Here is a 17,341-nt window from a genome sequence, read left to right as displayed (position 1 = left end):
CATGGACCAAATATAATCACTGCAGCATTGGCACATCTGCTACAGTTCACTTAAAGTGCATATTCACAAAGAATCGAACCCAACTTTGCTGTTGCAAGCACCATGCTATACAGTTTCAGGCTATATGCTATAACAATAAAGTTTCTAAAATGATTTTTTGCAGTCATGCTATTCTTTAAGCATAGAACTGTCATTTTTGATTTCCCAAAAAACTTTTAGTGAACAGTTCTTAAAACCATTTTTTTTCTTGATTTAAAGAACATTTAAACTTTAAGCTTTTGACTATTGTAAGATCTTATACATACAAGTTCTTCCAATAGTCAAAAGCTTATATGTGTGTATGTGTGTATATATATATATATATATATATATATATATATATATATATATATATATTCTCTACATGCAGTGATATTTTAGTGTCATTAATTTAATAATAATTACTAATATATATATATATATATATATCATTAAATACATTATATAACTATAATTTTTGTTGATTCTTTTTATTTATATATTTCCTGTTTTCTTTTTAATTTTCTTTTTATTTAAAGCTTAGGTAATTTTGTTTTGTGTCTTTTCTTGTTGTTCTATGTTTTCATTCTTTTTTTAAATTTGTTTTACGATATTTTTTATAATCTAGCTACATTCGTACTTAGTTAAATAAAACAAAAGACAAATGTTGCCTTGAAAACTAGCTGAAATAAAATAAATATTTTATTTTGTTTATTTTGTTACAAGCAATGAAACAGTTTTTATGGTTTTAGTTTGAGTTGCTGTTGATACATGCAAGCCATTATATTTACAATGGACGCTGTTCCATTTGTGTTCCAAAAGATCTTTAGAATCACCAGACCTTGAGCAACTATGCTGCTTTTAATCACTTTCAAGCCTCACGTCTTTTTTCCAGAATGAATGAGAATTAAAGTCACTCTTTTCTTTTTTTTCACTGTATTAATGTAAGAGTGAAAAAAAAGAGTAATTGATTTATCACAAGTTACCACGACAACACAACATTAGCTTTCCTCCGTTGTTAGTAATTACATTTGCTGCTGATGAACCTTGGGGCATAAATGGGCTTCATTAAGAAAAGAAGAAACAAAGAGAAGCGAAAGTAAGGTAGAATAATTGTTCAGCTTGAGCTAAGCACTTAAGGTAATGCACATCTGGTCAGTCTGATCGATTTGCACGCCGCTTGTATGCGGTTCTAATTGACAGGGAATATGTGATGAGAAATCACGTCATTCCACCTCAATTTCCTGAGTTAATTTGAGTTTTTTTAGTTTCCAGGTGTCTCAAATGACGAGTAACAGAACCGCAGCATCCGATCTATAATTCACCTGCTGCGTCCTGTGCATGTTTTAATGTGTCGAAAACAGAGGTGTGAAGATGACCAAAAAGTATGAATGTTTTTTTGTTATTAGTAATTTCCCCAGTGTATCCACCCCTCCCCACCACAGCACAGCAGAGACCCACCTGATCATCTTCCAGCCTTGAGGGGTTGCCATGCACCTGTGAGTATATAAGAGAGCAGAGCTCATTCAGAAAATAAGAGAGAACAAGAGAAAGAGAGAGAGAGAGAGATCCATTCACACAAGCCAGGAAAAAAAGTGCAAACCCAGAGCAGTGAAGGTGAGCTTGATGAGAGCTGGAGACTCAAAGAAGAGTCAAAAGAGGAGATTCAGAACCATGGAAATCATCTATAAATTCAGAAAGGTAAGAATATAAAATTGGAATCATTTTGCATTTGAAATATTGAATCACTGGTTAGTACTGTATCTGCTTATAAAGCCTCTTATGAGCAGTGTCACAAATGTGTCAATTATATATATAAAACAATGCAAATGTTAAAATTAAACATTATAAAGTTAATTAAATGGCATGCATGACTCAGAATTCAACTTAACTAAATTCAACAGAATTAGATAAAAACTATAGATATCGATTAGCTTGAAATTTATTTTAAATAAATTATTTTATTGGAAACAACTTCATTAGTATTATATTATATGTATTATAACTATACATTTTATGGTAAGCAAAGCTATAGCTTTATAAATTTCCTCACTAAATTACATTGAAATAAATACTTTTTATTCATTATCTATTATTTAAATTAATCAATAATTTAAATAATAGATTTCAATGATGATGATTATTAATACAGATTTTTTACATTTTTAATTAATTTTATTTTTAATTAATTAATAATTTTTGTTGCATTTTAAACAAAACATTAACACTTGTATTTTTAAACTTATAAATAAAAGTTATTCAGATAAAATTATACAATTAACTTGAAAAGGATCTAAAAAATCTGATCTAACAACTGTTATATGTGAAATTATAAATCCAGATTTTTATTTTTATTATTAATAATATTTATTATATATTATTTTAAATTATCCAATATACATATGTTGTATTTAAATTTAAAATACAATTATTCATATTATGTACTATTTTTTAATGCTTAAATCAAAAAAGTTGAATTCAAAATAAAACATTTTGTATTTAAAAATAAATATTTTATATATATTTTCTCATATTTAAATGCATGTTTATCTACGGTTCATTTATAATGTGCATTATCCTAGATTAAATACTGGGGGAATAATAATTTATTATTATTATTATTATATTACAAATATTATTAATTTGATATTCATAATCATGGTGAAATCATCAAACAAAAATTGAAATATATATTTCTACAGCTTGATCCTCTTGGTCTGATTTCTAAAGAATAATATATGAATTTTCCCCTGTGAAATGGTGTAATATCTAACAGGATCATCAGAGACTTTTGACTAATTCTGAGTTACTGAGTCATCATCATCATCCATAACAAAAAAAAAAAAAATGTTGTGGACTTTCATGGAGAATCTTACTGAGTCTCAAACCTGCAAGACTGGAGTCTGTGAACTGCAGCCGATTTATTTCAGCGTTTTTCCTTTCATCGCTGACGCAACCCTGCAGCTGACGTCATGCTGCGATATTAATGGAGCTCACAGATCTGTGTGTGTCATGACATCATCAGAAAAACCATAAAAGGTCACGTACGGAGGAATGAAGAGAGTAGATTAAAGTCTCAAAGTTCACTTGCCTTCATTCTTTTAAGCATCCTGAATAGTCAAAGTCATCAATTACAGAAGGATTAACTATACGTGCTCTAATATAAAGAAGCTTTTTGAAGAGACATCCGTTTCTCGTTACCGTACATGACCTGCCCACACGCCGTCATTGTGTGAGGACAGATCCATTCAGCACAATCAAATCAAATCAAATACCTGAGCAATAAAACTCGTCCTTGGCTTTATATATAGCTCAGTATCAGCCGTTTTCTTTTCAGCTTTCCATTCTGAGTCACACGAATGATACCTGAGGGACGGAACAGCTGATCTGGTCTTGTGTCTTGTTTTCAGATGCTCTGTCCTTCCTGGCTTTTGGCTGCAGCAGTCTTGTGTTTTCACAGTCCGTATGTCGACGGCCGCTGCTTGGATCTGATAGACTGCATGGGCCTTAAAACTAATGAACAAAAACTGGTAAGATTCATTTTAAGGCATTGATAACATGACTTAAGAGATAATATTAAAGATTAAACTCATGCACAATATCATTCAAAAGTTTGAAGTCGGCTGAAAGAAGTCTCTATAGATAGATAGACACACAATCCTTCAAAAAAAAAAAAAAAATATTATTATTATATACTGATTTGGTGTTTAAGAAACATTGTGTTGACAACTGTTGTGCTGCTTAATATTTTAGTGGAAACTGTGATAGAATTATTTTTTAGGGATCTATGATGAATAGAAAGTTTAAAAGAAAAGCATTTCTAAATATTTTTAACACTATAAATGTATTTCCTGTCAATTTTAGCAATTTAATGCATCCTTGTTGTATTAATTTCATAAAACAATTTACCTCAAACGTTTGAATGGTAGTAAGTTATTATAGCGTTTTGTCTTTGCAGTCATATGTAATTAGCAATCAAACAGACCACAAACCTAACAATAATGTGATGACAATAAAATCAAATTAAAAAGTAATTAAATAAGAAAAAGAAAAAAAGGAAAAGGGAAAAAATGAAATATTTTTAGTAGCATTAAGACATTATTTCCTAAGATAATTAAGTAAATTTAATAAAAATAATAAATTGTTAAAAAAAATTACATTACATTAAAGTACATTAATGTACATTAATACCACAAATATACAAATATTTCAATATTAAAATACAATTTTTTATTTTGTTTATTATGACATTTGTTATGAGATTCACTCAGTTATGGTGTAATGAATAGGCTACACCATAAACAAAATAAAAGATACAATGTGATAACGGTTGTTAATGAAAGTTCCTCTCTCGTTCTCTGTCCTGACTGTACAGCAGTGTATCAGGCAGTGCAGACCAGCACAAGAATCCTCCAATGACAGGAGACTTTCTTCATCTGAACAGCAGAACAGTGAAGAAGAGGTTGAGGAAGAGAGCCTGAGTTTGGGTTTGCTCTTATCGGCTCTGTCTCCTGATTCAACGGAGCTCAGAGACGCTACTGGAGAAGCCCCTCACAACGACGAGAGGAGGTCTTACTCCATGGAGCACTTCCGCTGGGGCAAACCCATGGGCCGCAAACGCCGACCCGTCAAAGTGTTCACCAGCGGCGCCCTGGAGGAGGAGCCCGAGGAGTCGGAGGAAAGCGTGCGCGTGGAGCGAGGGCAGAACGGCATGCTGGACGTCCAGCAGAGGAACAATGCAAAGAGCAAAGGAAAGTATCGCATGACCCATTTCCGCTGGAACGCTCCACCTGACAAGCGCGACGGAGGCTTCATGAGGCCGTATTCAGATCAATCCCATAAGCCCCTGCTCATGCTCATACGAAACGTCTTTGTTAAAGACGCACAGCAGTTCAGAGATTAAGAGAGGAGAGAATGGACAGAATATTTGATGTCAAAACATTTAAATGTGTAACATGCAACCTTAATTAAAAAAAAAAAAAAAACTGGCAGAACCAAAAAGACAGGATATGAAACATTGTCCGATGCAGGAAAAAATAAACAAAAGAGTCACTAATATATTAAATTCAGGATATATCACATGACTATGAAAGGCACATTACTTGACATTTATAATTAATTTATATACTCGACACAATAACTATCACCTCTGGGATTTAAGAAGTAAAGATATTCAGAAATGCCAGGTATTTGTTTACCTGAGACAGTTTTACTGTAATATACTGTACATGAAATACATTAAAATGAATTTGCAATGTTGTCTGCTGTGGATTTTTGTGTTTGGATGTTGAGTCCAGTTTGTGGACTGATCTGAATTGATTCATGCTGGAAGCCGATAAAAGTTCACACAAAAGTGAGAATTCTGACATTATTTAAATTTCCAAATTCGTACAAGTTTCTTTTTTTCAGCTGAACACGAACAATGTTAACCATTGTCTTCTATAAAAAAATTATACTATGGTCATTGTATGAAAATTGGTGACTACCATCATCTGTTTGGTTACCAACATTCCTCAAAATATCTTCTTTTAACAGAAGAAAAAAAATAAACTGTCTTTAATTTTTACTGCATATTATGACATTTTGATGTCTAACATAATATTGGCCATAGCATAAAGTCATTTTTGGCTTTTGGTATCATTTATACCAAAGACCAGCAAAATTAACTGGAGTATTCAAAAAATGCAAGATTTAGTTTCAATAAATGCAATTTAAATTAAGAGAAAAAAACACACACAAAAAAAACACACACATACATATACATTAATATATACATTTATGTATGTACACACACACACACACACACGCACATACATATATATATTAGGGGTGTAACGGTTCACAAAATTCACGGTTCGGTTCGATACGATACACTGATGTCACGGTTCGGTTCGATACGTTTTAGATACAGCAAAATGTAAAAACATCTCAACTTTTCAGAATGCCGCAAGCGCACCGCGGGTCATGTGACAAGAACCAACCAATCAGCTTCATCCTTTCCCGTAACAACGTTGAGAGCTCAGCCAAGATGAAGGATCAGCTGATCATAGTTGTATATGGATTGCAATTTTGAAATAAATTCAGTAGCAGAGCTACTGCAAGCGATTTTTAGAGCTGCAAATCCATTTATCCTTCGCTGAAATTTCCGCGTCTCATGGAGAGAGCACGTCATTGTTGCTTAGCAAAGACAGACGCCTCAGGAGAAAGACGCGCTTAGCGTTTTCCATGCGTTTTTAGGCACGATATGTGAACGGCCCCTAAGGCGCTCGCTCACTCAGCACGCGCTGAAGGCTCGTTGCAAAATGTCTAATGCATTTAACAGACCAGAAATATAAGATCCTAAAATAACCAACAGGTCTGGTGTTTGGGTTGGATTCCCTGTAAGCTATAGTGTCTAAATGCTGCAGGGATAGTTTGCTGCGTGCATGTTTCTCCTTTTTTTCGTCTTTTCCCAGATAGTACTGACGCATATATCCCAGATATTCCCGCTGTTTTTTTTTTTTTTTTTTTGTAATCCCGCTGGTGTACCCTGTCATGTTGCAGATGCGACATACCGTTGTTTATTTATCCACCACTCTCTTGCCATCACCATTATAGCTTAAAGGGAATCCAAAGTGCACCCAAACACCAGACCTGTTGGTTATTGGAGGATCTTCTCATTTCTAGTCTGTTAAACGCATTGGCTATTTTGCAACGAGCCTTCAGCGCGTACTGAGTGAGCGAGCGCCTGCTGAGTAGCCTAACATAAACATATAAGATGGTGTTTTTTTCTTCTTCGGGAGTGTCAGGGGCGTTGCCTGTTACGTTGTTTGGGTTATTGGGCTACCTTGTTGAACGCATATCATTATATTTCTTTCTCTCTCTTTTTTTTTTTTTTTTCAAATATAATTAATTACTCCAACGAACCGTTCGGTATACATAATGCGTACCGCGTACCGAACCGAAAGCGTCGTACCGAACGGTTCAATACGAATACGCGTATCGTTACACCCCATATATATATATATATATATATATATATATATATATATATATATATATACAGTATTGTTCAAAATAATAGCAGTACAATGTGACTAACCAGAATAATCAAGGTTTTTAGTATATTTTTTATTGCTACGTGGCAAACAAGTTACCAGTAGGTTCAGTAGATTGTCAGAAAACAAACAAGACCCAGCATTCATGATATGCACGCTCTTAAGGCTGTGCAATTGGGCAATTAGTTGAAAGGGGTGTGTTCAAAAAAATAGCAGTGTCTACCTTTGACTGTACAAACTCAAAACTATTTTGTACAAACATTTTTTTTTTCTGGGATTTAGCAATCCTGTGAATCACTAAACTAATATTTAGTTGTATGACCACAGTTTTTTAAAACTGCTTGACATCTGTGTGGCATGGAGTCAACCAACTTGTGGCACCTCTCAGCTGTTATTCCACTCCATGATTCTTTAACAACATTCCACGATTCATTCACATTTCTTGGTTTTGCTTCAGAAACAGCATTTTTGATATCACCCCACAAGTTCTCAATTGGATTAAGGTCTGGAGATTGGGCTGGCCACTCCATAACATTAATTTTGTTGGTTTGGAACCAAGACTTTGCCCGTTTACTAGTGTGTTTTGGGTCATTGTCTTGTTGAAACAACCATTTCAAGGGCATGTCCTCTTCAGCATAGGGCAACATGACCTCTTCAAGTATTTTAACATATGCAAACTGATCCATGATCCCTGGTATGCGATAAATAGGCCCAACACCATAGTAGGAGAAACATGCCCATATCATGATGCTTGCACCTCCATGCTTCACTGTCTTCACTGTGTACTGTGGCTTGAATTCAGAGTTTGGGGGTCGTCTCACAAACTGCCTGTGGCCCTTGGACCCAAAAAGAACAATTTTACTCTCATCAGTCCACAAAATGTTCCTCCATTTCTCTTTAGGCCAGTTGATGTGTTCTTTGGCAAATTGTAACCTCTTCTGCACATGCCTTTTTTTTAACAGAGGGACTTTGCGGGGGATTCTTGAAAATAGATTAGCTTCACACAGACGTCTTCTAACTGTCACAGTACTTACAGGTAACTCCAGACTGTCTTTGATCATCCTGGAGGTGATCATTGGCTGAGCCTTTGCCATTCTGGTTATTCTTCTATCCATTTTGATGGTTGTCTTCCGTTTTCTTCCACGTCTCTCTGGTTTTGCTCTCCATTTTAAGGCATTGGAGATCATTTTAGCTGAACAGCCTATCATTTTTTGCACCTCTTTATAGGTTTTCCCTTCTCTAATCAACTTTTTAATCAAAGTACGCTGTTCTTCTGAACAATGTCTTGAACGACCCATTTTCTTTAGCTTTCAAATGCATGTTCAACAAGTGTTGGCTTCATCCTTAAATAGGGGCCACCTGATTCACACCTGTTTCTTCACAAAATTGATGACCTCAGTGATTGAATGCCACACTGCTATTTTTTTGAACACACCCCTTTCAACTAATTCAACTAATTGCCCAATTGCACAGCCTTAAGAGCGTGCATATCATGAATGCTGGGTCTCATTTGTTTTCTGAGAATCTACTGAACCTACTGGTAACTTGTTTGCCACGTAGCAATAAAAAAATATACGAAAAACCTTGATTATTCTGGTTAGTCACATTGTACTGCTATTATTTTGAACAATACTGTATATATATATATATATATATATATAAAACAAATGAGACAGCAAATAGACTTTTGCTTATTTGTGCTTTTTTCCTGAAAAAAAAAAAAAAAACAGTGGAGATTTTGCAATCAAAAGAAGGTCAAAGATCTCGTTACAAGCTCAAAAATTCTCATTAAACACTTCCAAGACCATTTCTGCTAAACGAAACCTTTGATCAACAAAATTGTCCTCTAGATTGTTTCAGCACCCCTAACTTTAAACATTAAAAACAGTCTAAAAACTGTCCCGTTTCGAAGCTTTTAGAGTTTTGTGCCAAACATATCAAACGTGCACACTGTGTTGTATCAAAAATGTTTTATTGTCTATTTGCAGTTTAACCACAAACAATTCATGGGGAAAACTTTCATCAAGACAGAACATAACTTAGAAAAAGAAATGGAGACACTGTGACTGATATTTCATCAATGCTACACATGAACAGAGCTCTCCATTTCAAGACTCCAGCTCAAATGACACTTGAATTGCAGAGAGATTATAATTCATTACTAACTTTGACATGTCACTCACAGCCCAGAAATTAATGAAACTAATTCCTGCAAAACATTAAATTCATTACTGAACTACAATGCTGAAGAAATGTGAGATGCATTTACAGAACTACTGAGCATCTATATCAGTCATATTACCGGGGCAAGAGCTATACTTCAGATTCATTTCAAGGGAATTAATTAGATTTAAATAACAAATGCATTTAATACTAATCATACTGAGAACAGCAATGGTCTACTACTGTGATAAAGACACTAGTGACTACAGGCATTATAGCATTTACAGCTTAGGTATCTGGTCATTTTCCTTGGATCGCTATAATATCTATGATCAGTCTGTGAAATACAAATTAATATTTATTTAATCTGCTGTCATACTTGGCCTCCTGTTATATGATCTTAAAAAACATGTAAAGCAACACTTAAAACATATACTGTATGCAGTCACCAACTGATGACATAAAAAGCACAGCAGTTCAGTTCATGGCACTGTTAAAATCCACAGCCATACAAAAACACTCCACACAAAAAAATGGGACTAAATGCACACAACATGTTGGCCGAACATAAGCATTTTTTTATACTTTATTTATTAACAGGACTCTAAAATAGGTTCTTGAGTATTCTTGAGTAAGTTTTTTATCTGAAAAGAACAATGAACCGGATGAGCCAGACATTAAAATAGTGGAAGACTTGTTAAATAAAAGCTAACTAGTCCAAACAAAAAATAACTTGGGATTTATTATTACTTGGAAAATAATATATAAATTAATATTGTAATATTGTTGCACTGCTTGCCTTGTTGCTATGTGCAGACTGTTTTCTATTTTATAATGAACTATAACACAAGTAAGCTAATCGACAAATAAGATGAATAATTTCAACATAAGAATAAAGTGTTATGCTCATATATTTATTTATTTGGTGTACTAAGCAGGATAATGTACAGTCAGGTGGTCAAAACTGTAAAATAAACCACCGGCTGTATATTACCCTTAAAATATTCAACTGTCTTTAGACACACAGATCAGCACTGAAATATCTGTAGCACTTTATTTTACAGTCCTGTTCCTCATGTACATACTATGTACTTATTATAGTAATTACAATAACTATGTAATAACTAGGTACTAACCCTGAACCTACCCCTAACCCTAACCCTAACCCATGTAGTTACCTTGTATTACCAGAACTTTCTTAGATAAATACACTGTAAGTACACTATAAGTACATGTTAGTAAACGTACTGTAAAATAAAGTGCAACCGAAATATCGGTCTCTGCATGATCTGGAATATTTGTAGAGCATCATGTAATTCAGAAGACACAGCTGGAACTTAAAAAAAATAGTTTGACCAGGAGTGTGATGAATGACAATGCTGGCGTTCCTGACGGACTGTTTTTTCTTCATTTGTTTCTGAACCCTGAAGCTAGCAGTCAATCACAAAAACAAATCTGCCATTATGAGTTTTGCAAACACTTTCAAAATGGAGAGATCATGCTGCTTAGTTCTTCTTGGGAAAATGCACAAACATGCACACTGAGCTAAACCAGAGCAATCTAAAACAAATAAACATTTATTTACTTGTGTGTGTGTGTCTGTGTGTACATATATACACACACATACATATACATATATATATATATATATATATATATATATATATATATATATATATATATATATATATTTATCTTGTATGCAACCTTATATACATAATAAAAAATTATACTTCAGCTTACAAAAAAATAATTAAAAGTGGAATTTGAGTGTGGAAGCACTCAAAAATAAGCACAACGTAGCAGGCTACAGATGCTAAGCAAATGAGTATGGTTAGATAAATAAAAGAGTTCTAATTAAATAGTTCCTTCAGCACTGGAGCTCCTTAGAAACTACTGTTCTTACAATATAACACAAGCAGAAGACAGACATCACCTCCAGTGATCTGAACGCCAGATATCTGCAGATGCATAAACTACCAATAAAAAGTTCATTTACTAAAGGCTCAAACTACTAGGAACAGAAATTAGCACCAAGTGAAAATCATTTGAGAGACATTTTGTGCAACTACTGAGCCTCTCTGATACTGATTGCACTTAGGTAGAAAGGTCATTTGTTTGATTTGTCAAAATGTATGAGATGACAGTTTCCCCTTTTTCTCACTATAGACCTATGAAACTCCACTTTAAAAAGAATAAAGGTGAAGCTAACAGAAATATTATCAAATTAAAATAGAAACCAATTTATGAGCATTAATTTTTTTTACATTATCACATTATTTTTATGACAATTAAAAAATATCATCAGTCTTAATACTGTAATACGTTTTTTAATTAATTTAATTTAATTTTGTACTTTGTACTGTACAAATTGTGCAATTCCTGTAGTTTTATTATATTACGATAAATAACTAATGCAATCATTTTAATTGAAATCAGCATTACAATAAGCATAATTAAAGACATAATTCCTAATGTGTAAATCATTTACAGTTCAACTATTTTTATGTTTGATTATCATGAAAATAATGTCACAATGTTAAAAATCTTAATGGTTCTGAAGCTTGGTAAGTTTTGTTTATTCAAAATATATTATTTCTTTCTTTTGCTTTTAATTATAAATATGACCAAGGTATGCTCAGGTCTTTCACCTCAGTTCAGCTGGATTTTTTTGCTGCAAATACATATTTATTTTAGCTGATTTTATTATAGAAGTGCAGGGTATCAACCAATATGTGGAAAATATTTGAAAACAGGGAAAACTGAATGTGTACTGATCCTAAATCAGGAATCCAAATGTTCAAAATCCTTTCATTAATAGTCAGCTTGTAGACAGGGGAACAGGGGACAATACAGCGATGAGGTTTCTAGTATAGAGGAGGGCTGACCTCTTAGTTTTCCTGTATTACAAAACATCAAAATATAATTTAATACTTAAAACCCTCCAGCTCTCTGGACCTCTGGCTGCTACTGAAGGTTTCTGAATCCTGAGTTGAGCTGCACTAGTAAACGCACAAGTCCGGGAACTTCATCTCATAAACGGGGACAGAGCGACTCTGGGTTTGGCCGTAACTTGATGTGATGGTTCCAGATGGACTGGGAGGAGGCCTGCAAGCCAGAAAGAGTGAAAAGATAAGATTTATCAGCACAAAGAGACGGCTGACGTTTGAAATGAGCCGTGCTGCAACCTACCTGATCGTGATTTCAAAGATTTGATTAAGTTTGCTCTGCAGCATTGTAGCCTGGGAGGAAACAGAAGAACAAGTATTAGCCCTTAATCACAATATTGAGCTGATCAGTGTGGGAGAAGACAACAACAGCCTACATTTTCATGAAATAAAAGGAAAAGTGCTGCAAGTTAACTTACTCTGGCACCACAGTGGGCAGCTATTTCCTCAAAGGGGGCCTTCTGGAACTTCTCAACCACCTGTCTCCTGCGTTCCTTCTCCTGTTCCTCCACGCCTACACTATCCACTGGAGAATACACACACACACACACATACCATTCAGCTAACAGAGAAGTTAATGAAGCAATAACGATGTTGGAAGTCTGGAAATACCTTCGGGGATGATTTAGAAAAAATTCAATTCTCATTAAATCAACCTACCGATGGCGTTTTTTAGTGTTTCGAATGTGATTTCTTCAGCTGGTGTTCTCTGTAGGGGAAAAAAACAAACATCAGATAAAAACCTTACTGTGGGGACATCCATGAAAGTATAAAATAAACCTACTCTAAATATATTATTATAACATTCTAATATATACAAAATCTATAATCAAATGTAAATACACATATATTTTATACATCTTTAAACCAAGTGCTGTAATAAAATGTTTCTCTTCACCAGTAAACAATATTGTAATGTCTTTAAAATGTAAACACACCAAATGTGAGTTGCAAGGATTGTATTTTTTCATGTTTTCTTTACCTCTTCTTTCTCTGGACTGTTTCTGGACTCTACCTCCACCTGCAGAGATATTGTTTCTCCAACGCTCTTTCTTTTGGACAGCCGGTCCTCATCTAAGGGAAGAGGGTGGAATTAATCAACTGTTTATGTGATCCATCTCTGTCAGTCGGATAATAAGCAGAAACGACTTTAGACTAAAGCTAATCAGTTAATCTGCAATGGAAATGCCTTGATTGCACTGGCTACAGCTCGAGTAGCTGCTGATCTACAACAAGAACTGCATTGTTTCCGGGAAACAACAAGAAAGGCACACATAACACATTAGGAGTGTGCCATATGATGTTATCAAGTGAAAAAGAATATTCAGCAGGAAACGATGAAGAACAGTTATCCACTGGGATTTGATTGGTGTATGATAATTTAGCACAACTGAGACCAAAGAAAATCTTTTTTTCATTGACATTTTCCATGGTATATGATGTGGTGCCAAATGCTCATCTATGCACCTGTGAACTGTGGGACATAAGGTGTAGCTAGTCGCTCAGTGTTGTAGCCGCTTCCTCCAAGAACCTCAGTTATCTTGGCCTGTTGGAACAACAAATCTCCTTCCAGATTCTCCAGTGTCTTAGGAATCCTGGGAAAACAACAGAGGATCGGCAATTTACGATAGCAAATCATAATTATAATATTGCGAAATTAATTAATAAAAAAAAAATAGTATGAATATGGCATGGACAAGGATGGCAAAGCTGAATTTTAAGCAGCCATTCCTCCAGTCTTCAGAGTCACATGACCCTTCAGAAATCATTCTAATATGCTGATTTGTTACTCAAGAGACATTTCTTATAAAACTAAAAACCGTTATCCTGCTTAAAATATTTTTGTGGAAACTGTGATATTTTTTCTGGATTCTTTGATGAATTGAATAAGCATGATAGATGAATAGCATTAATTTGAAATATAAATCTTTTAAAAAGTTATAAATATCTTTATCGTCACTTATGTTCAATTTAATGCGTCCTTTCTGAATAATATTGAACATAATATATCACATTAAATAAAACAACTCAGATGACTCTGTTCGTCTTACTTTGGGTTTTCAATGAAGACATCCTCGGGTAACAGGTAAGGACTTTCTTTTTGTCTCATTTCAATCACCTGCAAAAAGGTTTGTATGCTTTATCCATCTAAACATTTTATTCAATACAGTTGCCAAAAACTGTTAGTGACCGAGAGACTCCGGAGTGGCACTGACCTCATGAACGTGCTGGCAGAACGCTGGCACTGTGGTGAGCTGACTGATGAGATTGAGGTAAGCAGAGGACAGAGCATGAACAGCACAGCGGTTATACACCGGTAACATCTCCTCACTGCTCAGAGCCAAGTCCTGGACAGAAGATGAGCACAAATACGGAAATACATCACCGCTAAACCATGTTGAAACAGAAGGAGATAACAGATTTCAGTAACCTCAAGCGCTGCCTTGTCAGAATTTATGTTTCTATCAGATCACAAAAGTTTTCTAGGATTTGAGACTACATATTGTGAATTCTACAATACTATTACATAACCTCATATTCATAATGAAAACCACAAAACCTAAAATTAGATTACAGGGGGATTTTAAAAGCGCAAACACAATGAAGGCACACCTGTAGAGCGAGCGCCACACGGATCAGGTCCACCACCACCTCTTCGTTGGCCAGCTCCATGCTGACGAGTGCCAGGAGTGAGTAGAGCTTCTCAAAGTGAGGCTGCACGCTGCTCTGTTCCTTACTGCACAGATAGATGTGTCTATACAGGTGCTGGGCATGCTAAAAACAGAGAGATATCACTGTCAACACACTGGACATGCATGCATTCTCTCATGCAGACCCAACAGAAGCACTGGCTTCAAATCACAATGATAAAAGCAGGAAGTTGAGCGATGATTAGAGGGTTGTTGTACCTTTTTCATGAAGAGGTTGTCTTGACGTGAGCACTTGTCCACTTTGAGTTTAAGCACAGAGATATCAGAGATGATACTGCATGGGAAAATAAGCAAAACAGCTCAGTTTATTGTGGGAAGAGGAACTGTGGTTTTCTTATTGACAGTCAAATGACCTGCATTTACCTTTTTTATGACACATCTAATTCAAAAACTGAATATTTAATTAATGTAGAGCAGGGCTTGGTTTTATCCACTAGGCTTTGATGAGATAGTGGAAGGTTATGAGAGTTGGTTAATTCTACTTTTTCCCCACCTGCTTGGTCTTTGTTATATCCATTTTATTTTATTACTTACATCTTTAAAAGTTTCATATTTCATATATATTGGTGTAAATCCAATAAAGATACTAACCTGATGGTGAAGAACTTAGGGAGGTTGTCATGACGATCGATAAGGCTGACCAGTATTTCCAGCACCAACAGTCGAATTTCTGCATCCTCTAGCAGAGCAAACGACAGCAGTGGGTCCAGAAAAGAGTTGGGAAGAGCTGTCAGCATGTTGGTTGTCTGGAAACCACATGTGACCTAAAAATAAAGGGAGAAACAGGATCTTTACAAATCTGTGTTTTGATGCAATTCTCTTTCATATGACATAAAGCTGGTAGAGATTTTACCTGTCTCAAGGACTTCAACAGCATGATTTGGATCATTCGGTTGCCCTCAGGCCTGCAGTAAAGACAGAATTAAATACAGTATGTTCACCTCATAAATTTCAAGTTTCATTTAATCAGTTTTAAGGGTAAAACAGTAATTTTGCAAATTAATTATTTAGTTTGAGTCAGTGTTTTTTTGTGTGAGAATTTTCATTGACAACCATAAACTTTTAGGGACGGAATAGTGGCTGCAGTGCTCACCCTGAGCCTGTAGAGGGCAGCGTGGGATGCATTCCTGGAATAGGGATCTTTCCCATGATGAAGAGCATCACCTCAGAACGCTGGTACGTCAGTAACGTGTTTGCAAATGAGCCTGATTTCAAAACACACACACACAGTAATAAAAAATCAGACAATTTAAATGAAGATTGAAATGTGGGTCATGTTATGCTCTCTCACACACACACACACACACACACACACCGATAGTCCTGATGACCGCTTCCTGTAGCTGTCTCTCCTCATGCTCCTTGATGATTTTGGTGCCGATGTTAGTGCAGTCGTAGGATCCTGTGAGCTCATAGTGCACACTGAGCCTCAGATGCCGGAGCAGCGTGTTGAAAACCTCCAACACTGTGGGACCTAAAATAACCACAAACACACATTTATAATATATGCATGTTATGCAGAAAGTAAACAAATCAGTCATCAAAGCTGAGCAGACTAAACAAGTACAAATGGAGATTTCCGGTGCAATCATCTCAAGGTGTCCAATTTGGGAACAAATTAAAATTGTCATAATGACTAGCAAGTAAGTAACACTTTCTCATAAAATATATTGTGCATTTCATAGCATTTTTGCTTCAGACAGCAATTTGCATGGTGAAGAAGTCTTATATTACTCATTAAGCAGAAAACCTGCCATTAAAACAAGATTCCCATCTTCCTCTGAGCCAGGTTACAACTATTTATTCAATTATACGGATATTATATAATGCACAGTTCTATAGTTTCAAGGTTAGGATTATGAGCAGTGAAAGAAGAAAATGCAAACATGACCCAAATGTTCTCTGTTATGTGGTTTTACTTCATCCAAACAGTGACTGAAAACATTCTTAAAGCCTGTGTTTATGTGAAGTTCTGTGATATTAAGAATTTGAACATAATTTTCAATACAATACAATATAATATTGCATGTAACAGAAATTCTTGCTACAGCTTTATAAAATCTTTCAGTTCAATATTTGATAGTAAATCTAATATTTTTTTAAAACACCTACCACTGTAATTTCTAAACAGCAACACCCTCGTCTACAACATTAAAAGCAAGACAGTCCAGCAACTATAGTCTCACATGAATCTGACCATCTTATTAACACAAATTTTTCTTCTCAAGTAAATTTTTCTTAAATATGTATACACCCACATGGTACACACACACACACACACACACACACACACACATATATATATAAAATAACATTTTTATAACTAAAATATTTAAATCTCCAAATGGTCCAAGTGACCTGAAAATGAATCAGTTTTCATGGTTCTAGCTCAAAGCTGCAGGTGGCGTCGCCCCCCTTGGGTTGGCAGCAGTGCTGCAAGAGGAGGTGTGAAGGGCTTTCACAC

At 35.0% G+C, this 17,341-nt stretch overlaps 2 protein-coding genes across 8 annotated transcripts in view; one reads left to right on the top strand and one right to left on the bottom strand.

Moving 5' to 3' along the window:
- Nucleotides 1–1,594: 1,594 nt before the first annotated feature.
- Nucleotides 1,595–5,239, top strand: LOC113120524 (pro-opiomelanocortin-1-like). 2 transcript variants are annotated; one of them, XM_026290394.1, is made up of 3 exons: nt 1,595–1,719; nt 3,429–3,548; nt 4,397–5,239. In XM_026290394.1, exons 1-3 carry the CDS (start codon nt 1,645–1,647, stop codon nt 4,919–4,921), a joined length of 720 nt encoding a protein of 239 aa, XP_026146179.1. In that variant the 5' UTR covers nt 1,595–1,644; the 3' UTR covers nt 4,922–5,239. The 2 variants fall into 2 exon arrangements, with proteins under 2 accessions (XP_026146179.1, XP_026146178.1); XM_026290393.1 differs by having other exon boundaries at nt 4,394–5,239.
- Nucleotides 5,240–10,926: 5,687 nt separating this feature from the next.
- Nucleotides 10,927–17,341, bottom strand: part of LOC113120497 (protein EFR3 homolog B-like) — a 30,019-nt gene continuing 23,604 nt past the window's right edge. For all 6 annotated transcript variants that reach the window (XM_026290343.1, XM_026290347.1, XM_026290345.1 and 3 more), the window contains 14 exons: nt 16,193–16,351; nt 15,971–16,082; nt 15,731–15,782; nt 15,469–15,641; nt 15,076–15,151; nt 14,780–14,941; nt 14,383–14,514; nt 14,218–14,285; nt 13,634–13,761; nt 13,149–13,240; nt 12,827–12,875; nt 12,586–12,692; nt 12,411–12,460; nt 10,927–12,326 (listed from right to left, as the gene is read on the bottom strand). In XM_026290343.1, the coding sequence (XP_026146128.1) occupies nt 12,221–12,326; nt 12,411–12,460; nt 12,586–12,692; nt 12,827–12,875; nt 13,149–13,240; nt 13,634–13,761; nt 14,218–14,285; nt 14,383–14,514; nt 14,780–14,941; nt 15,076–15,151; nt 15,469–15,641; nt 15,731–15,782; nt 15,971–16,082; nt 16,193–16,351 (1,466 nt within the window). In that variant the 3' untranslated portion in view covers nt 10,927–12,220. The remainder of the gene's footprint in view (nt 12,327–12,410; nt 12,461–12,585; nt 12,693–12,826; nt 12,876–13,148; nt 13,241–13,633; nt 13,762–14,217; nt 14,286–14,382; nt 14,515–14,779; nt 14,942–15,075; nt 15,152–15,468; nt 15,642–15,730; nt 15,783–15,970; nt 16,083–16,192; nt 16,352–17,341) is intronic.

The sequence above is a fragment of the Carassius auratus genome, chromosome 20, assembly GCF_003368295.1.
Source record: "Carassius auratus strain Wakin chromosome 20, ASM336829v1, whole genome shotgun sequence".
Taxonomy (NCBI): Eukaryota; Metazoa; Chordata; class Actinopteri; order Cypriniformes; family Cyprinidae; genus Carassius; species Carassius auratus.
Note: the sequence above shows the minus strand (reverse complement) of the source record. Positions and strands in the feature narration are given on the sequence as shown.